The sequence below is a fragment of the Lytechinus pictus genome, chromosome 2 (assembly GCF_037042905.1).
Source record: "Lytechinus pictus isolate F3 Inbred chromosome 2, Lp3.0, whole genome shotgun sequence".
NCBI lineage: Eukaryota > Metazoa > Echinodermata > Echinoidea > Temnopleuroida > Toxopneustidae > Lytechinus > Lytechinus pictus.
The window spans coordinates 59,127,475-59,150,687 of record NC_087246.1 but is presented as its reverse complement, the minus strand read 5'-3'; the positions used below and the strand labels follow the sequence as shown (position 1 = coordinate 59,150,687).

Genomic DNA, 23,213 nt, shown 5'->3' with positions numbered 1-23,213 from the left:
AGCGACCGCGCCAGAAATTTTGCGTTTTTAGAATGCAAAATTTTGCAAATTTAAGCACTTTGACCAAGATGAATCCACGCATTAACAATAGTATTATTTCATTTGTTAATGAAAAAAATATCATTTCCTGGGGAAGGGGGATGATTGTACAAGCCATCCTCCCCTCTCCGAAAAGTTTATGTATATATAAACTTTTCGGAGAGGGGAGGATGGCGAGAAAAGTTAGATCAAATTTTCGCCCAAAGGGCTTCATCAGGAAAATATATATATATGTATATATATATATATATATATATATATATATATATATATATATATATATATATATATATATATATATATATATATATATAATTCCGCTCTCGCTTCACGCTTGCATTATTGTTTCTTTATATACTCACACACATCCTGCTCATAAATGCAAAAATTGCTTCAGGTCTAAATATATGAATGAAATCTTCAGCTCGTGCTTCGCACTAGCATTGAGATACCAAAAATATTGTTAACCATTTCCGTTCAAATAAAAAAATTATGGTGCTTAAAACACTCAATTTTGGGGACGATTGAAAAATAGTTCACGATATGTTTTCACACGCATTTTTACAATCATAAAACGTGTCAAAAATCTCCTGTTTTATTTTCAGCTCACGCTTCGCGCTTACATTGTTTAATTAGGCTCCACAGGATACATTATATTGCTTGTAAAAATAAAGTTAAATGATCGAGGAATACTCCCCTAAAAAAAATATAGAAATAGAAAATTTGCTCTCCGAGCGGCGAAAATATGGATGAAATTTTCCAGCTCCCTGTTTCCATTTGGTGATCCGCCCCTATGTGTATACTTGCGTATCATCAGTCTAACTTTCCTAACACGTTATACCAGACAGGCCTATATACACCAACAAAAAGTCTGCTCTCATGATTTCAAATTTGCCCCCCCCCCTTTGCGAAAATCCTGGATCCGCCCCTGGGACATGTGGGAGGAGGTTCTTAGTACTGATTGCCTCACCTTAGAAAAAAAAGTGGGGGCGATTCGTGTAGACCTGACAGGAATTCCCTGGATCTGCGACTGGTATAGGCCGGCAATTTAACCTGTCGTGGTCGAAGAGTTGATGATAATAACAAAAAAAAAAAAAAAAATTCATGTTGACCCTTTCCTCGTTTAACAAAACAAAACAAAATACACACACACACACAAAACCGGTCAGGGTGCATGGGGGCGCCTGCCCTGGTCCCACGCCTGGATTGAAACATGGGAACTTTGAACTTTGAACTTTCTATTGAAATAATATACATTTTGGCCTTGTTGCAACGTACAAATTATGATCATTATATGTAGAAACTGGGAAAACCCAGCCTCTGGGAATCCCCAGCTCGAAGTGCGATGATGTCACCTCGCGCGCGCGCGCGGCGGCGGCGCTCGAGTGACATATCATGCATGTACTGTATGATGAAGAGTGATCCCCGCGGATCGGAGCGCACGTTCCATAAAAACGAACAATGTCATGGGAACATTGAATTTTGTCTGAAACATATTACGCCTAAATCAGGACTTTGTTAGCGAGTAAATCAAAATTGCAGTCATCTTACAGATTTTTCTTAGTTATCTCCAGACAGAATTTTAATCTACTGTTTTAGTGTCAGCGTTGTCTCAAAGCGAAGATCTAATGTTCCATTTCAACGTTAATCCTAAATCTACACCAGGCTCGACGGGAAGGGTGCGGTTTGCATCGTGTTTTACATGGTAAGTTGATCAATTAAAGCATTTTTTTTCGATTGGAAATGGAAGGTTTATGTTTCTGATACAGTCTCAGAAACAAAAACCGTTTGATTTGATAAATGAACTGCTCATTATTTTTTTATATTAATATACAAGGATCGTTATGATTACAATTTGTGCATGATATGAAACTCTAAATAATGTGTGTGTGTGTTCTTAAAGGGATAGTCCGGGCTGAAAATATTTATATCTTAATACATAGAGTAGAATTCACTGAGCAAAATTCCGAAAATTTCATCAAAATCGGATAACAAATAATAAAGTTATTGCAGTTTAAAGTTTAGCAATATTTTGTGAAAACAGTCGTCATGAATATTAATTAGGTGGGCTGATGATGTCACATTCCCACTTTCCGTTTTCGTATGTTATTACATAAAATCATATTTTTTTCATTATTTCATACTTGTGTGAATAATATGTTTCCCTTATGATGAAATAAGTTGCAGCAATCAATATCTAATGCACGAAATCAGTTATCAATCCAATTTTTATAGTTCTTGAAGGAAACATTTTAAATAAACCTAATTTCATATAACAAAATACAAAAGAACAAGTGGAGATGTGACATCATCAGCCAACCCAATGAATATTCATGACGACTGTTTTCACAAAATATTGCCGACCTTTATAACTCAATAGCTTTGTTATTTGTTATCCGATTTTGATGAAATTTTGGGCATTTTGCTTAGTGAACTCTACTCTATTTATTAAGCTATAAATACTTTCAGCCCGGACCATCCCTTTAAGTGAGATATGTATGAGAATGATGTTAACAATCTGGTTATTTATCCGCTTAAAACATATTGTACGCATCTTATGATTATTCATATTTTCCCCGAAGTGCTGAGTCATGTTTGGTATTTGACAACTGGTCAAATGATAACCAATTAGGTGAGTTTAAAACAGGCATTGTAATAAATGTTTTCCAACATATAAGTCGTGCACCTGGTTCATACAGTACAACTGGAAATGGAACAAAATGGTAAATAGACTGAATAGGGATTTTACAAAAATATTTAGACGAACTGGTTGTAGCCGAACTAGGATTATATTATTCGAGATGACACCAAATAGAAAGTAGACGAAGTGAGTGTAGACCAAATGGCAATTCACCACCATGGTGGAATACCTTTCAAATGAGCCTGTAAATTAGTTATTAAAACCATGAAATTAGGCTGAGCCTGTAAATTAGTTATTGAAACCATGAAATTGTGTTCACCTGTTGAGGACAGTTCTACGGGTGTCAATGTGTCTTGACACCTTTGGAGTCGTAGGTTATGCGTTTGTTATTACACAAAAACATTGTTTAATTTAGACATAAAACAGTGCTTCATCGATCATCAATTCAACTTAAGTAAAATTTTATCAGTCATGTCAGTATAGGCCCTATTTACCAAGGATAGGATTGATTGTGTGTTTTGATGAGTTTCTGTCAGGGTCGGTTTTTGTCTCGCCTGTATAGCATAGCGAGACTGTATATAGGCGCCGCTTTTCCGAAGGTGGCGACGACGCGCGGCGGCGGTAGCGGCCTCGTCCACATTGAAATCGTAAACAGGGTTAAGTTTTTGAAATGCCATCATAACTTAGTACAGGACCTAGTTTATGAAACTTGGACAGAAGGGTAATCATGTATTACCAATCATCCTACTCGAGTGTCAGGTCACATCAGGGGCCGCGGAACCGGGGGGCTGGGGGGGGGGGGCTTCAGCCCCCCCACTTTTTTTCCAAAACCGTGTGCAAAAACGAAAAAATGACCATACGATTGTGATTTTCTGCATGGTCAGCCCCCCACTTTTGGCTCAGCCCCCCACTTTGAAAACCGTTCCGCGGCCCCTGACATGACTCAGGTCAAAGGTCATTTATGGATAATGAACTTAGGCCATGTGGGGAATCAAGAGATCTTAACCAAGGTTAAGTTTTTGAAATGTCGTCATAACTTTGAAAGTTTATTGATCTAGTCCATAAAACTGTGACATATTAAGGGTAATGGTGTATTACTGAAAAACTGCCTGAGTTTCAGGCCACATGATCAAGGTCAAAGGTCATTTAGGGTCAACGAACTTTGGCCATGTTGGGGGTATTTGTGGAATTGTCATCAAAACCCTTAAATTTTATGGATCTAGTTCATGAAACTTGGATATAAGAGCAATCAAGTAGGCATGTCCTGTACGAGTTTCAGGTCACATGACCTAGATCAAAGGTCATTTAAGGTCAATCAACTTTGAACTTGTTGGGGGTATTTTTGAGTTGGTGTCATAACTTTGAAAGAAACAGAAACAAAAAGTTTATTGATCTATTTCAACTAGTTTTTGTTGGGGGTATTTGTGGAATTGTCATTATAATTTTAAAAGTTTATGGATCTAGTTCATGAAACTTGGACATTATGAGCAGCCATGTATCCCTGAACATCCTGTGCAGGTTTCACGTCACATGACCTAGATCAAAGGTCATTTAAGGTAAATTAACTTTGACCATGTTGGGGGTATTTGTTGAGTTGGTGTGTCATAAATTTGAAAGAAACAGAAACAGAAAGTTTATGGATCTTTTTCATGAACCATAGACTAGTCAAGTATGAATGATTGTTTTGCACAAGTCTCGGTCACATGATCAAGGTCATAGGTCATTTGAGGTGAGGAATTGATGAGTACATGAAATGAAAATGACAACATAAAGCACTGAGATATACAATTTCAAGGAGATGATATGCAAATAAGGTGCATTAAAATGAATATCAGCAAACAGCATCAGACTGGGCGAACAATGACACATCATTTGTTTGGTTTCAGAGAATTAAAATAGAAACATTCAAACGTCAACTTTTGGTGCATTGTGACTCCTGAATTAATATTTCAACGCCTTTGATTTGTCAAAACTTTCAATTAAACCTTAAAGTTGTTTATGGGTATACATGTAATACATTTTATGAGTAATCTCAATAGGGTAAATATCTAGCTCGGAGGTGACTATATTTTGAGTTTCATTTTTGTTGTTATCTTAAAAAATATCAAAGGACTTCGTTTTTTTTTTCAAGTTAGTATCAGAGCAAAAATTCTCGGTCACTTCTAAGCTTTATTCTGAACATAAATATTTAAAACAGTAATCTCATATCTATTTAAATAGTGTGAGTGCGAAGCGCGACCTTTTTTGTCATGTATTTTGCCCTAATATTAAAACATTCTGGGCAATGTTTGTGATCCTAAACGAAATATGAAACCAACTAAACAAAACGTTTTTTATATATATTTTGATCTGATCAAAAAAGGATCTGTTAACGGCTGCTTGCAGTTAGCCATGGAGAATTACATATTTCAACACTCGAATAATGAGAGTGCGAAGCGCGATTTAGAATTTTAGATATTTCTACCTGAAGAATAGAAATTCTTAGCACTTTTTGTAACCGTGAAAAGGATAAGTATATTAATAAACAATTGATTCGAGAGCGAAGCGCGAGCGGAAAAATCGAGATTTACATGAAAATCGGACACTCTATTCATGTTTTTTAAATCATGAAAAGGATGAGTATTTGAAAATCTTCCTACATTAATAATGCGAGCGTAAAGCGCGAGTAGAAAATTTTTGATATCGAGATCTGAAACTGGATAATGATTTAAATAGAGAACAAGCTTTGTATCTGAATAAACACGCGCACGCGTGTTTCAGATTTCGACCTAAAATCTGGGCATTCTAAATACTATTTTTATCATGAAAATCAATAAAGCGAGCGCGAAGCGCGAGCTTAAAATATATGATATTCCGATCTGAAAAGGGGTCAATTTAGGCTCTGCATTTCAAGCACTTTGTAGGAAAATTGTGAGGTTTACATGGATCACAGTTAATTTTATAAAAAAGAGCTGATATGTTTAATTATTATTACTTTGAGTTTCTGCCATATAGGACCGGGACATTCAAAGGACATTATATCATCATATCAAAATGATGACTATCTTCCCATTTCCCTTCCTAAGCACGAATTGAAACTTGTCGATATTCTAATCTGAAAAAGGGACAATTTGATTATTAAATTAATATCTTATTTATCAATCTAGTATGCCTAATGAGAGCGCGAAATCTGTTAATATCATTGCCTGAAAACTGGACATTTAAAGCACTTTTGTAATTATGAATAAGATGCATGGGTTAATATATTTTCAATAATCAATGCGAGCGCAAATCGCGAGCCGATTTTTTTTTTATAAACTGTCATGAAATAGGAATTTTAATTAGTTTGTTATAGAATCATTAGTGTTGAGATATACATCACTCACCAATCAAAATGCGAGCGTGCAGCCCTCGCTGATACGTTTTGACAATCTGACCTGAATAGGGATACTTTGAGAACTATATGGAATACAGGAAAATAATAGGTACCTGACAAATCTAATTTTGCGTGCGCGCACGCGAGCAGAAAATGTTAATATTAAGACTATAAAACATACATTTTAACAAAAATATCAATTTGTAAATCAAACAAAATAATGAAAGTTCGATTTCAGAGCTGAAATATGTTTGGTGTGTTGACTTCAAAATTTGATATTTTAAGCTCAAAAGGCAATGCGAGCTCGAGGCGCGAGCGAAAATTTTATATAGTGACATGAAATTTTTAAAAAATTATTTTCCAAGTCTCCCCTCATCTTGTTTTATTCACTCGACTTCCTCCTCGTATAGTTCCCCTTCTTTTTTCTCTTCTCTTTTCCCTTTTTCTTTTTTTTCCCCCCTATTTTTTCTTTTTTTTGCTCCGCCAATGGGGGGGGGGGGGGGGGCGGTCCCTCGGCTCCCCCTGGATCCGCCTACTTATACAAACGCATAAAGTGATTTGTGCTGTTGCTGATTTTTCTGCCTTAAGCAAAAGGGAGAACACCCTTGCTGAAATATTTGAAAGGGTGAGGGGGGGGGGGGGGAGATGCAAAAATATTTACACCGCACAGTGTGTTATCTCAATGGTACTAAGCAGATATTATACATACTGAAATTAAATGACAGCAATGTCTTATGGCGGTGTAAATTGGCGAACGCATAGAAGTACGAACGATGAAAAATATATCCAGAGTGTCAAATCAACACCAAGAAATACTACATGAACACTTCTCAACACCATCATGACGAACACGCATTAGTTTCTATTCCCATGATTCCTGTCGGTTTAGTCCTTTATCGACAACGATACCGGTTTTGTGTCATATTTAATACATTACCAGGAGGATGGTATCTAACACGAATCTTTTTGCATTCTGGGTAGGTTTACACAATATTCAAAGGACAAGTCCACCCCAGCAAAAAAAAAATGATTTGAATAAAAAGAGAAAAACCCAACAACGATAACACTGAAAATTTCATAAAAATAAAATGTGAAATAAGAAAGTTATGACATTTTAAGGTTTTGGTTGATTTCACAAAACAGTTATATGTACATTTCAGAATTTTTGAAATATGAAACATTTTGATTTTCTCCTCATTGTAATGTAAAACAGAGGTTTATATTCTTCCCTGATCATGTGGAATTGCCATTGCTTTTGTTTCAATCAAGAGGATTTTTCTCGTCAAATCTGTAAAAGTTAGATATTGTATAAACTAAACAATAAAAAAAAATCCAAAAAGAAATAGTGAGTGGGTGACATCGAAAGACACTAGAAAGCTGGACTAATAACATTAAGACTCCCTTTAAAACCTGGGAAAACCCGTTATCACCTAGTAAACAAATAAAAAAAGCAAACGGTGATATCTGATCAAGACGAATCAACACTCATGTCATGTGCACTTTAAATGACATTGCACGCCCCATTCATTTAATAGTCAAGATTTTGTTAATTTTACTCTTAATATTATCATTATTATGATTGTTATTGTGTTAGTATTACTATTGTTGTTATCAATATGATTATGGTTTTTATTTTTATCGTTGATTATATTCATTATCATCATCATGCCTGTTTTTTAATTTCATTTGACACTTCTAAACGCTAAAATACATTGCATGCCCCATTAACTTTAACTTTCATGATTTTGTTAACTTTACTCTTAATATTGTCATCATGATTGTTATTGTTATTAGTATTACAATTGTTGTTAACTTGTTATCAGTTTTATCGTTGTAACCATTACCATTATCATTCCTATTGTTTTTTTTTAATTTAATTTGACATTTCTAAACACTAAAATACAATGTAGTATTTGCATAATCAGATTAAAGGGGGAAACAATAACTATATACAGGACTGTGCATTTTATGATAAGGAAAATAACACTGGGATAAGAATGAGAAAAGCTGCTAAAATTTTGTTTGGAAAAATGTAACTTTATCATAACCGGCAGGTCTTCCGCCCCACACCTCCGATTGCATCCGGGTCAGAATATTGAAAAATAACAGATTGAAGGTAAAATGTAATCTGGCAACATGTGATGTCCCACATGCATGATATGCGATCTGAACATTTCAAGCAATTCTCAAACAATACCGCATTTATAGGAAGGAAAGGAATTATATCATAATCGCAATCTTTCAAGAAAATATTACTCTTACCAGTAGCGTAATTAGCCAAAAAAAATTGGGGGTGCCAGACATGGCGCAGCAATAAATAAGCAATGTGCGAGAGAGCGGAGCAAGCATAGCGAACGAGCAAATATTTTAAACTTTTTAATAAAAAAATCGAATATTTTTTTAGAGTTTGTCAAATTATTCAGAAAATTATATAATATTTCATCCTTTTCCCTTTCCTTTTCTTTCCGTTTCTCCCTTTTCTTCGTCGTGAAACTTTAAGGGGCAATTGCTACCAAGCCTCCCATAATGTACGCCAGTAACTCGTACCTCTCTTTAAACATGTTAAAATGTTCTTATATCCTTTCTTCTCATGATGTATACCGGAGAATTAGAATTGTTCATATTGATATAATAAATTTCCAATTACTTTTATTCAGACAACAATTGCCGCCTACTCAGATCCAACAATATAGACATTGGAATGATGAGGGTGGGTATCCAAGACCAAAATGCAACCCTTCCCTCTAGGCCAAAATGATTGATTTATCTTTCTTTATTGAGATGATAGATTATTTTCAGAATAGAACCTTTGCTATAAATCACCATCAAACAATATTATATTGTAGAATGTCTACTCCCCAGTATATATGTTTCTTTTACTATCTTTTTTTTTTCTTGGAGAAGCAATTATCCAGTTTATGCAGTCTCAGATTTGTATGTGTAGCTTAAATGAAAAAGAAGTTAAATTGTATAAAACATAAGATAAAAGAAAAATATCAATGAAAAATCAATGAAATTGAATAGATAATAAGAATGTTATATGAGCATTTGATAGTTAAGATAAAAAAATGCACTGTAAATCCTCCCACTGGCATTGGACTAGGATATGTGATACTGACTTAACTGTATATCAACATACATATTAAAATGTAGATCGGTGGTGATGTCACACAGGAAAAACTTCCCCATTACTCTGATACATGTGCCACTTGTCTCTTTGTCCTAGGTTGCTCTATGGCAAGATATGCAACACGGATTTTACAAAATATATCATGGAGGACGATCAGGTTTTACCCCATCGTTAGCAAAAAAAAAATAATAAGAAGTTTTGAGGATATTTTCTTTCAAAGGGGGAGATGTGTTGATAAGTGACATATTTGTCTCATTCCCATACAATAAGCGCTCTTTACATTAAAGGTAATGCTCATAATGTTCTTATTGTTTGTCCATTTTTCTTCACATTGATGTTACTTTTTAATATTTTTTCCTTACAAACTCCAAGGGTTTTTAGCGTTTTCTGGCTAAAACAGTACATAAAACAGAGATAGGTACGGGGCAATACATAATGTTGTTATTGTTATCTAATGGACTGTCACAACAACGTTCTTGTTTAGTTTTATTGAAATACAAATTTAAACTCATACCCCGCAAACAACAACCAATATCCCTAAATATGATGATGCTGCTGGTTTATTTTACTCTAGAATCTGTGAACAGGAAAACCCTTCTTGAAAGATGGAACGTGGCGGACAGAGGGGCGGCTATCAAGGTTGGAGAGATAGAAGGGGGCGAGAAGGCCACCGAGGGGGACGAGGAAGGGGTGGAGGGAGAGGAAATGACAGAGGAGAATTGAGGAGGGATAGAGATGAAGATGGAGGAGATTGGAGAAGGGGAAGAGATGAAGATGGAGGAGATTGGAGAAGGGGAAGAGGAGGAGGAGGTGGTGGTGGATGGAGAGGCAACCGTCCACGAGGAGAAGATCGTGAACATAACGATGGCGGAGATGACGAAAATGGGTGAGATAAAGTTTCAAATGAGTTCACAAGTCAGCTATTCCAAAAAGTCAAGCCAGGTTGTTCTACATTAGAATGATTCTGAAGGTATCAATGGATACTTTTCGTGTCAGAAATGATCCAAGAATTAGGTAAAACGAATGAGCCAGAATATGTATCTGTAAAGACTTGTTGACATTTCAATGTGGGTCGTGTGGTCCAGTGGTTAGAGCATTGGAATCATAATCGCAAGGTTGTGAGTTCGAATCCTCACTCTGCCATTATCTCCACTTTGATAAAAAGGCCCGAGAGTAATATCTGTCGTCTTTAAGGTCAGCCACTATGACTGATTAACCTAGACACAAAATGTTTCCTTGGTAATTGGTTATATACCAGCTTGGCGTTTACCAGCAGAACGCTGTCCTGCCGAGTTATTACGGTAGTTACCATCAACAGAAACAGAAATGGTATACCGCTCCCCAGTAGACCGTGAACATAACGCAATAACATTTTCATATGGTGTGCCACTTTCCAGCCCCTTCTGTAATTTGATATTTGATATGAGTCATCGAGTGTGATGTTGAAGAGTTGATGATTTATGAAAAGTAACACAATTTCATGAGATATTTGCCAATCGGATAGAATTCATATATAAATTAACCTCTCTCAATATCTGATAAACAACAAACACAATCCAACCTCCAGTATACATACGTGATTGCAAAATAATGAATATAGATTGAACAAACCCAACATTTCTTTTAAAGAAAAAAACTCATGTTTCTCTTTATTTCTCATTCTTGTATTAATGTTGATGATTTAAAATAATATGTTCTTGCTCTTTTTGTTTGCTTTATAATCAAGGAACCGTCGTGGTGTATCTCACCAAGACCAACAAAGGAGACCTCGTACAGTCTATCCACTAGGCTACAAAGCATTAGAATCGCTCCTTTCAAAAGACCCAGATGAGGCAGCTCAAGAATTAGGTTCTCTGAAACAAGGTCTTGGCAAGCTTGTAGATTTGTCGGAAATACGTTATGACCTGATATCACTATTGCTTCAGGTCTATCACCATGTCTGCCAGGCACAGGTGTCCAATGAAACTATCAATATGCTTTTAGATATGCTCGGAAGGAGTGGCTTCATTAACAGACATCTCACTCGCCATCTTATTGCGATGCGTACCGAAAGGAGTAGCGCCAAACTACGGGTCATGCCCCGATCCATTAAGGACATTGCTCAAGTCTTGTCAGAGCTACAGCAACGTCTCCCGAGTTACCTTACAGATGTGGAAGTTGCTGCAACACTCCTTGAAGACGCTGTCCGATACGCAGAGAAAAGGAACATAATTGTCGATGACACAGTCCAAGAAGAGGTACGACAACTTATAAGATTTCACGAGACAATTCAACAAGAAAAGCTGAAGAAGCAACGTACCGACACCGAACCCAAAGAACCCCCGCCAGATAACTTCCGTGAACACAGTGTGTTTCCAACCTCCGACGAATTGACAGATAATTCTCTTCGTCCTTACCTTCGGGCAAACATAAAAAAAGGGAAATATGACAGCGTTGAGCATTATCTCGACGTCCAATTCCGTCTTCTTCGCGAAGACTTTGTCCGTCCACTAAGAGAAGGTATAAGTGCGTACAAGATATCCACAGCTCGTCCAGGGAAGCGGGACAAACGCTTTCAAGACATTCGTCTGTACTACGATGTAACATTAGATGAACCACTCTATTCCCAAAGCGGAGTTACATTCAGAATTCACTTTGATGAGACAAAGCTTAAAGGTGTTCGTTGGCAATCATCGAAGCGATTGATCTATGGTTCACTCGTCATCTTGTCACCTGATGATTTCAAGACCCTCGTCTTCGGTACAGTTGCAAACCGAAAGCCTGATGATTTGGCAAAAGGTTTCATAGAAATTAAGCTGGAAAGGGACAAGGAAATTGCAGAGATCTTCACTGAAAAGACATTTATAATGGCAGAGTCTTCCGCTTACTTCGAAGCTTACAGACATGTCCTGAGCCGCATACAAGATGTCACTGAGCAGTCACTGCCCCTAACTGATTACATTATATCGGCATCACCAATGGTACATGCACCTGCTTACATACGGAACAACGTGTCCATCGAATACGACCTATCACCTCTCGTCTCTGATGACGTTCCTAACGCAAAGCAAACTGCAATGCGTATAAAGACCGTGAGGATTCTTGATGATCGCGAATGGAAAAGGCTAGGGAACACTGGCCTTGACGAATCTCAGCTTCGCGCCGTAAAAGCTGCGCTTACTCAAGAAATGACAGTCATACAAGGCCCACCTGGCACTGGGAAAACTTACATTGGGTTAAAGATAGTTCACACTCTTCTCCAAAACAAGCATATTTGGAAGGAAGGTCGAGATTTTGCACTTGCCGGAACTACACGGCGAACGAACAAACCAATCCTTCTCGTTTGCTACACAAACCACGCTTTAGATCAATTTCTCGAAGGGGTTGCAGCGTATAATAGTGAAGGAATTGTGAGAGTTGGAGGTCGAAGTTCCAGTGAGGCTCTGAAGCGGTTCAACTTAAATTCACTCAGGAGCTCAAAGCTTCGGGAAGAGACACCTCGACATGTGAGACGTAGGATCGGTGAGGTTCGTGGAGAAATTGAAAGCCTAGGGAGAGAAGTCAAAGGCCTTCAAGACAAGATTAACCAAACAAGGAAAGGTCTTCTTCATGAAAGAGTCCTCAAGAAGCACATGACAGACGCACAAGAAAACAGTCTCAGTCAAGGCAACTTCTCTATGATAAAGGGCCAGTCCCTTTTGGTACATTGGCTCCTTGGTGATGTACAGATGGGATTTCTAACTGGTGACCTCGATATTCGTGAAGATAAGGAAGCGCAAGATGAAGAAGGAGATGATGAAGGAGAAGAACAGCTGGATATCTTAGAAGATGCAGATATTCTTGAAGAGATGAGACGCCTAGACGTTGACGACTTACGAAATAGAATATTCACAGGAGATACCAATGTCGATGATGATACTTTGGCATTCAGACTTAACGATATTGACAACATGGAAGCCGGAGAGTGGCACCAGGACAGAAGGCAATTAAAACACAGAAAGCGCAACCTAGAGAGAAAGCTGAGGAGCAATGAAAGAATGGACGACCAAGAGGCGCAAGCTGTTAGGAACATTTGGCGTCTTGAAGAAGCAGGGCGATGGAGACTGTACCGATATTGGGCCCACTTACACCGCAATGAATCTCACTATCAGCTCGTGGAAATGCAACGACGTTTCACGAATGTTTGTCAGGAACTCCGCGAGGCTCGCAGCCAAGAAGATTTTGAGATACTTAAAAATGCTTCAGTCATAGGTATGACAACAACTGGAGCTGCAAAGTTCCATATGCTTCTTCAAAGAATCCAACCGAGAATAACTGTAGTCGAGGAAGCTGCAGAGGTATTAGAAGCACACATCGTAACTGCATTGACCGAGTCATGCCAACATCTCGTACTGATCGGAGATCACCAACAACTTCGGCCAAGTCCTACTGTCTTCAAGTTAGCTACGCAGTATCACCTGGACATATCTTTATTTGAACGTATGATAAATAATGAAGTTCCTCACCAGCAACTGATCCTACAACATAGAATGAGACCTGAAATTTCCCGCCTCATGAGGATGGAACGATTGTACCCATATCTTGAAGATGCCGTATCTGTGAAGAAATTCGATGATATCCTAGGTGTTACAAAGAACATCTTCTTTCTTCACCATGAAAAGGAAGAAGACTCTGTGGATGAAATGAAGAGTCACTCAAACATTCACGAGGCCAAATTCTTAGTAGGGCTTTGTAGGTATTTTTTGCAGCAAGGATACCTACCAGAGCAGATCACCATCTTGACGACATATTCCGGTCAACTCTTTGCCTTCAAGAGGAGAATGAAAAAGACTGACTTTGAAGGCATCAGGGTTGCTACTGTTGACAACTTTCAAGGAGAAGAAAACGACATAATTCTACTCTCTCTCGTTCGCAGCAACAAGGAGGGAAGCGCTGGTTTCTTGAAGATTGACAACAGAATCTGTGTAGCGCTCTCGAGAGCAAGAAAAGGGCTCTACTGCATTGGAAATTTTAAACTCCTTGCAGAACAGAACATTACTGGGCAAAGCTTGTGGAGAGAAATCGTAAAGGATGCTGAGGTGTATGGCAACATTGGGAAGACCATGAAACTCCAGTGCAGAAACCATCCTGGGACACAGAATGAGGTATCGAATGAAGATGATTTCGCGAAAGTCCCGGAAGGCGGATGTTCCCTACCATGTGAGGCACGTCTTAGCTGTGGTCATGTTTGTCGAATGCCATGCCACCCTACGGACATGAACCATGAAAACTACAAGTGTCGTCAAAAGTGTACGAAGATTATCTGTACGTCGGGTCATAGATGTATGAAGCTGTGCTACCAGCCATGTGATACTCAATGCCTACGAATGGTCAACAAGGAACTGCCTTGTGGCCACTCCCAGAAAGTGTCCTGCTCTAAAAATACATCAAATGTTATCTGCGAATCGCAATGCCGTAGGATATTGGATTGCAGGCATCGATGCAAGGAGCCATGTGGAAAGAAATGTACAGAGAAATGTGAGGAAATGGTTCGTCATTCTGACTGGCCCTGTGGTCATAATGTCAAAGTCAAGTGCTCTGATGGTCCCGAGTCTTGTCCAGCACCTTGCTCAGAGATGCTGAGCTGTGAGCATCAGTGCAGGGGTACGTGCGGAAAGTGCCATCAAGGACGTCTTCATGCATTCTGCAGAGAAAAATGCGATCGTACACTTGTTTGCGGACATCCATGCCTGTCGACATGTGCTGCAGATTGCCCACCATGTACAAGAAAGTGCGATAACAGATGTCAACATAGCAAATGCAAGAAGAAATGTGGAGAACCATGTGTCCCTTGTGCAGAGAAGTGCACCTGGTGGTGCCAACATTTCCGCTGTAGGGCAGAGTGTGGACAACCTTGCGATAGAAAACCGTGTAATGAACCTTGCACAGTCCAGTTGAAGTGTGGCCATCCTTGCATTGGACTTTGTGGCGAACCCTGCCCCAAAAAGTGCCGAATCTGTGATAAGGATGAAGTGACTAGGATCATGTTTGGCGACGAAGATGACGATGATGCTCGGTGAGATTCGATGTTTATTTTTCTGAGAAAAAGAATAAGAATGCCTGGTTGTCATAGTTACAGATAATTAATGAAGAATAGGAGATACATATTTCAGCTTGGTTGTAGATTATCATGATTATTGAAAATGTTCATGAGTGGAAAATAAGAGTAACATAATAATCATGATACTGAAAATACGCACTTTAAAATTGGCTTTTCCTCGAAAGATAACTTTGTCCAGAATAACAAATCTTAGTCACTGATTCATCTGCTAATCAATCATTATTAGGATCCTGTAGATGAGGCATGATGGGTCGGGGCTTTACATTACCACCATATCGTTTACTCTTCTAATGGGCATGGTCTCCGTGTGTCACATGCCACTCTGCATGGCTACCCATGGGATCTACCGAGTTTTTGAAAATAGGGAATCATTATCTATTGGTAACTGTGTCCAAATCATTATACCTTGTTCAGATTCGTGGAGTTAGAAGATTGCAAGCACGTGGTTGAAGCAAATGCTCTGGACAAATGGATGAAGACGGACACCGGAAGTGATAACACATCAGGGACAATATCAATCAAGGTAACTACGATTTATTTCTCGTTAAAATCCACCTTGACGTCAAGTTGGTTTCAATTAATGTAGAAAAGAGATACATATCCATAACAGTTGGGCGAAATCAATCGAAGAGTGGCAGAATTATGGATTTTCAAAGTTCTGATTTTGTGCCGTCACACGCGAACCACTGTATTATATAGTGTCACATGTCACATTGTATAAAATACAGATTATATTTTTATTTTTCTATGGTTCGAGATGTTTAAAAATATTTTTCTACAGAAGAGAGTTTAAAATATGTCTGATGACAATATTGAATGCACAAGTAATATCATTTCCAATTCTATGGCATTTATGACATTTTATGGAATTTGTATCATGGCGCAGGGGGGAGCTGTAATTCTGTGTAAAATTTTTCCCCGACCTTTTGTAATAACCTTTTTCTTTGCTTTCACTGAAATCAACTTAACGTCAGAGAGAAATTGAAAACCCTTATTTTGGAATAGAACTTGAGGTTTTATATAATTATTTCTTCCCGTTTATGATATAAGAGTCACTGGGTAGTAGCACGGTCTTTGTGTAATGTGTGGATTTTTTAACTAAAAGGTGAGATTTTCAATCATTTTGTTTGTATATAATGTGTAGTTCCTACCTATGATCTCGGCCCAGTTGCATGAAACAACTGCTATTGTAACTTTGACATCAGTTGTAATTGCCAGGGTATCATGGCTCCACAACCAATAAAACTCAAGAATTTCATGGAAGATATTGATGAATGGCAAAGCTACTATAATAGACAATTTTATGCAACGGGACATGTATGATCAATGAGTATTTCATTATCGTACTGATAGTTAAAGTAAAAGGTATACAGTCTGCCCTTAAAAGCACATTTTAGTTTTGGTAAATCTCCCCAAAGTTGAATGTCACTATTCCATGTAGTTACGATATTATATTCTCTAGAAATACGTGATGTAAAATATACACAATAAGTTAGTCTTTTATTGGATAATGAAAAAAAAAAATAGTCAAGAAAATTTTAATCAATTTGATCTGGTGCCAGATCTTAATAAACAGATAAAATATCTTGGATTTTGTTTTCCCTATTTTTGTATACAGTGCGTATCAAAAAAAAGTTTACACTTAGAAAAAAATCCTGTAAATATATACATTTGTAATATCCTTGGGGATTTTTCCACATTTAAACATTGGTACAGATCCATTTAAGCAAATGACGATATAACTTGAAAATACTTCCTCTTGAGTGAGCACCAATTACTTTTGAAGTTAGTGAAAAATGATTTGCGCAGAACTTTGAAATAGTTATGCGAATAAAAGTAGACCTTAATCATGAAGAACACGTGGAATTAAGCTGGTAAAATTGATTTGAAGATATCTTTTATTCTTTCTCGAGCACTTATTCCTTCTCGTTTAAATTACTGCAATAGTTTGTATACTGTTTTGTCAGCTAGGGATAGAAGAAAACTTGAGGTTATTCAGAATCGTGCCGCTCGATTCATTTTTGGCTTTGGATCCCGAACTCATAGTACACCCCTACTTAATGAACTCCACTGGCTACCTCTATTCCAACGTATTCAATTTAAAGTCTGTTTATATGTATACAAAACTCTAAATCAATTGGCACCTGAATATCTGAATAATACCATCAAATTATACACACCCTCTCGTAATCTTCGTTCAATCGCTGACACATGCAAACTTTGCATTCCCTTGTCAAAACTCTCCTCTGCCGAAAAACATTTTGCTGTAGCAGCTGCCAAGACTTGGAATGCTATCCCTCTTTCAATAAGAAGTGCTTCCAGTTTTCTTGGCTTCAAATCTTCCCTTAAGACATACCTTTTTCCTCAATGATTAATTTCCCTTTTTATCTTAAATATTGTAGTAATTATTGCAAATGTTAAATTAATATTCATACAATGTACGCGCTATGGTACTTTTTGTTTTTAGCGCCTCTAAATATCCATTATCATTATTATTATTACCTTTCTTAACTTGTTTCCTTGCCCAAAACACTTCGAAAAGTGCGTTGCGCCCCACCCCACCCCCCCACACACTAAGGCCATCGTGACGATATTTGCTTGTCACTGAGCTGTGATTTACATGAAATGGCTTAGGCTTGATTTTCATTTTGTAAATCATTGTCAAGCTTGGAAAAAGTGTGGAGAAACAAGTATTAAATGAAAAATGAAATGTAAAGCCACTTTACATGATAAAAACTTAGTCATAAAATGCTGGAGATGTCTGATGTAAACTTTTGTTCAGATTCAGTTATCATGGTTATGCTTATGGAAAAGGTTGTGCTTCCTATTAGTGTTGAAATTTTTACTTCGGTGGCAAAATTGTTACAAAATGCTTGAATGTATCCGTTTTATTTCAATTGACTAAGAGTGCAAGGGAAATGTATGAGAAATGTTTCGCAGGGTAAGTTTGATTTTGCCCTTTCCCCTTGACACAGCGTAAAAACGAGCATTTCTGCGCTAACATATTTCTGCGAGCTTTACGAAAATGGACAGTGCTAACTCAAGTGTAACATTCTGTCAAAACTTTTACTTTCATTGGATAGATCAGACCCAAACCCAAGATTACATGTGAAAAAATTACCCACATGTTGTATATATTTTAATTCCCAGGGCTATTTCAAAGTGTAAACTTTTTTTTGATACGCACTGTATAAGACCACTTTTCAATCATGGAATGGTATAACAAAAATCGAAGAGAGGGCGCTAGATACAAAAAAAAAAAAAAAAAAAAAAATAGAAATTTGAATTTTCACAAGAATTGCGGGTGAAAAAATTAAAGGCCGCTGCACGTTTGTAAGATTGGAGTGTCAGATTATTTTTTAGTAGGCCTATATTTCACATAATTGACCCATTAACGAAGTTTATGACGGGCTTTAAATGAACATAATATTGACCTACGTGTTATCACAAGGTATTTTTGTTTAAATATTATTTTTGTTAAATATTATAGGCCTACGTGTAACAATACATTGTTCAGCGAAAACCAATAGTCGTTTTAATGTGTCTCCGAATTTGTATTTGTTTCATTTGAAAGCTGAAAGAATGTCCGTGGTGCAAAAAACCCATACGGCGCAACCTCCGATACGGAAACACCATCAAACAAGCCCTTAACGACATAAACGCTGTGAAAAGAAACATCTTTGGAAACGAAACTACAATAAACTATCTCCGACAGTCACTTCGTGATAAGCTGAGTCTGGAAGTAGAGACCATGGATATGTTAGCAACCTCAAAAGATTGGAAACTGTTCCCAAGAGAAACAGATGCCCATCGATTCTACAGCATGATCAGTTCGACATCTGCTTTGAGCCATGGGGAAGTTACCGCCTTGCAAAACAGAGTCGCGTTCTTGGAGGAATTGAGAGACCTGTCCAAACGTCTTCAATCACTACCATCCTCATCTCTAAATAAGTTGCACATGAAACAGGTGAAGGGTGATATACAAGTCCTTCAGAAGTGGTTGTGCCAGGAGCCAATCAACAGGATGTCCCAACAGCAGACCAATGATGCCAACATGGAAGCAAAAAGACTCGATCTAATCCTGAAGCTCTTCAAGATCCTTGCTGAAATACCAGCAGCTCGTGAAAAAGCAAGAAAGGAGGTGAAAGATGTCGAGATGCTAATTTTTGACGGAAGGGCAATGACCGCCAAAAGAGCTGATGAAGTCGTACATCTACTCAAGGAGATCGCTTCAAAGTCCGGCGCACTAGGAATTACTGAGAAGGAGAGAAGGGAAATAGTCTCAGCCATAGGTCTGGCGAAAGGCCATTGGTATAAATGTCCCAAAGGCCACGTCTATGCCATTGGGGATTGTGGTCGTGCTGTGCAGAGTTCGAGGTGCCCCGAGTGTGGTTCAGGAATCGGAGGAACCGGCTACCGTTTAACAGAGGGCAATAGGGTTGCTACAGAGATGGAATGAGCAAGACAAAAGAATAGTCGGAGCTACTTAATTACATCAGCAACTTTGACTTTGATAAAATACATTAGAATTGGAAATCAGTGTTAGTTTTGTGAAATCAAAACGCAATGTAATGATCATAGAGTCATTTCAGCGCCCTCCCGATATGTTACCTTTAATTGAAGGTAGAACAGTGAGATGTTTAGCATCTAAGCTTTTACAGAATTATACCAGCTGAAAAGTCAATAAAGTAGATAAAAAAATTGAACTTACTATATTATCGCGTCATTTAAGTATTGGAAATAAACCACGCTTTCACATGCTGCTTAAATGGTGAATGTTTTTTAATTATTTTTTTTAATTTAATTATTTATTTTTGTTTGTTTTTTATACATAAAAGTGCATGAGTAACCGTAAATTGAATTACTGGTCTGTGTATGGATAATTAATTTTATGCAAATTCTTAATATGAATAGAGAATAAATATTTCTGTTATTTTTGGTACCAACATTTGCAACTCTAAGACCAGAGCAACCAAGGAATTACCAATGGTTCAAACATCTTCTTGCCAGGTTATATCCGCACGTTCTCCGTATCCACAAATGTATCGTTTTCACACAATATATCCATAATATCGGTGGATAGTTATTTCTTTATAATACTGTTTGGGGTTACCGCGTGATGTTAAACTGATGCCCTTTGATGCTGACATATTGTTTGTGCATGAGAGGCTAATTTTTGTCTCAAGAACTGTTGGGCAAGATCAATGAATAGTGGTTAGCATTCTCTAGAGTAGTGCTTTCACAAAATTGGGCGATAAATTATACTTATTATTCAAGCTCTATTCAAGATTAATGCTCTACCGAATTTTCCTATTTCTTATTTTGTTTTATTCTGCTTTTGTTTCTCAAAGTTGAAGGAGTGTCCTGTGTGCAAAAAACCAATACGGCGCAACCTGCGATACGGAAACACCATCAGAAAAGCCCTTAACGACATAAACGCTGCGAAAAGAAAAATCTTTGGGAGCGAAACTACAATAAACTATCTCCGACAGTCACTTCGTGATAAGCTGAGTCTGGAAGTAGAGACCATGGGTATGTTAGCAACCTCAAAAGATGAGAAACTCTTCCCTAGAGAAACGTATGCCCATCTATTCTACAGCATGATCAGTTCGACATCTGCTTTGAGCCATGGGGAAGTTACCGCCTTGCAAAACAGAGTCGCGTTCTTGGAGGAATTGAGAGACCTGTCCAAACGTCTTCAATCACTACCATCCTCACCTCTGAATAAGTTGCACATGAAACAGGTGAAGGGTGATATACAAGTCCTTCAGAAGTGGTTGTGCCAGGAGCCAATCAACAGGATGTCCCAACAGCAGACCAATGATGCCAACATGGAAGCAAAGAGACTCGAGCTAGTCTTAAAGCACTTCAAGATCCTAGCCGAGAAACCAGCTGCTCGCGAAAAAGCTAGAAAAGAGGTGAAGGACACTGAAGAGGAACTCTTTGGTGGGAAGGTCATGACTGCCGAACGAGCACATACAGTAAACCGACTTCTCAAAGAGATCGTTTCTAAGTCCGGCGCACTAGGAATTACTGAGAAGGAGAGAAAGGAAATAGTCTCGGCCATAGGTCTTGCGAAGGGCCATTGGTACAAATGTCCTAATGGGCATGTCTACGCCATTGGTGAATGTGGGGGCGCCACGCAGGCTGCCAAGTGCCCTGAGTGTGGTTCTAATATAGGAGGCACAAGCCATCGTTTGACAGAGGGCAATAGAGTCGCTACAGAGATGGATGGGGCAAGATACGCAGCTTGGTCTGACCAAGCTAATATGGGAAATTTTGACATGGATGATTTGATTTAGAACCAATTATATTCAATTAAGGTGTATATGACATATTACCTCTCTAATTGTGAAGATATAATAAAGATATCGTCGAAAAGCAAAGTTAATATCCATGCTTTAAATCAATCCGCGTTTTACTCTGGATATCAGATCTAACCCAAATCTTTAATCTCATATCGAACATTGACAGCAATAACAAGACAAATTAATTGTCTGATATGAATATTAACATAATGCGTACGATATCATCTTGCATGTTACCTATGAATTACAAGATTTTGGAATGGATAACTATACCAAATTCATGCTGCTGCTTTTGATCTCCGCTATAAGAGAATCGCTAGTTTTCTCTTTGTTAAGTACAGGGCTTTCAGGGACGTATGGCAAGCCCTTTTAAACAGTTATTCCATATTTCTTGACCTATAAATTTTACTGGACTTGTAGCGAGTTTTGAGTCAGGCGGGTTTTAGTATTCAAAATCCAGAAAAATTACCATGCTTAGTGAGCGTATTAAACAAGGTAGTCAAAGTCTTATACAATTATCTGTACCTGAATATGAATTTGATTAAACTATAATCACGCATGTTTTGATTCATACTTATTTCCATTTATGCTCAATATTATACTGTTTTTTTTACGAAGTAAGAATGGTCGTCTGTAAAATTGTAATTGATTTGTATTACTTCATATTACTTTGTATTATCTTTTGAATGTAAATGGAATAAAGAATTGAATTGAATTATTACTTAACGCAGACCATAAGGTCGACGGAAGTTTGTAAATAGCTTAAGTGTCTCACATTAGTTGAAGAAAATGATAAAACTGGAGATAAAATGTCTGTTTTAATAAATGGTTGGTTATATGCATGGTATATTCAAGGGTATGAGAAGTATCAATACTAATGTATACGAGAATTGTTTGGCCTTTCATTGTTACATTCGCAAAGTACATGTCGTATGTGAATAATCTTTTTTCTTGTAGTATATTGTGAATATATTGAAATCACCAAGTTTATGTCGCAAATTAATTTGAATGCGTTTTACACAAGACTGCACACATAGGCCTACATGTCCAATGAAATAATTGGATAGATTTTAATGTAACATTTTCAGAAAAAAATATTTTATTTCAACACGGTAGAATAAATCCAACCTTTGTAAATTCTTAATCTATCATCTCGTTATATCTCGTTAATTCACACGTAGTTAAAGATTTCGACCGTGTGATTTGCTTCTTATAAGACATGTACATACCATTTGACCACAAATATTCATGAGTCAGCGACAATAAAAATGTATATTTTTCTTCTTGTCAAACGAATAATTTAGCAACACCAAGACTAGGATCCTAATTTATAAAACTGTGTTATATTGAGAATGATGTAAGTGCTTTATTACAGTCCATTGACTGGCTTAGTATAGATTTGTCATAGATTTTGTTTTTTATGCCGAGTTTTGAATTCAGACAAAAGCCTAATGCAGGAATGTAATGCTACTAGATGATATATATACACACACACACACCCTCACCCCACATACATATATATATATGAATATATATATATATATATATATATATGTGTGTGTGTGTATATATTTTCATATATTCTCTTCATTCATTTCTTTCACAACATGTTCAAATACAAGAGTTGCCAAAGCTATTGTACAAGTATAATTTCTCATATA

At 37.4% G+C, this 23,213-nt stretch overlaps 1 protein-coding gene across 2 annotated transcripts; it reads left to right on the top strand.

Annotated features, from left to right (window-relative positions):
* Window positions 1–1,468: 1,468 nt before the first annotated feature.
* Window positions 1,469–22,640, top strand: LOC129253888 (NFX1-type zinc finger-containing protein 1-like). 2 transcript variants are annotated; one of them, XM_054892321.2, is made up of 5 exons: window positions 1,469–1,744; window positions 9,740–10,051; window positions 10,892–15,199; window positions 15,659–15,767; window positions 20,596–22,640. In XM_054892321.2, exons 2-5 carry the CDS (start codon window positions 9,771–9,773, stop codon window positions 21,544–21,546), a joined length of 5,649 nt encoding a protein of 1,882 aa, XP_054748296.2. In that variant the 5' UTR covers window positions 1,469–1,744; window positions 9,740–9,770; the 3' UTR covers window positions 21,547–22,640. The 2 variants fall into 2 exon arrangements, with proteins under 2 accessions (XP_054748296.2, XP_054748297.2); XM_054892322.2 differs by lacking the exon at window positions 20,596–22,640 and adding an exon at window positions 18,819–19,779.
* Window positions 22,641–23,213: the final 573 nt, after the last annotated feature.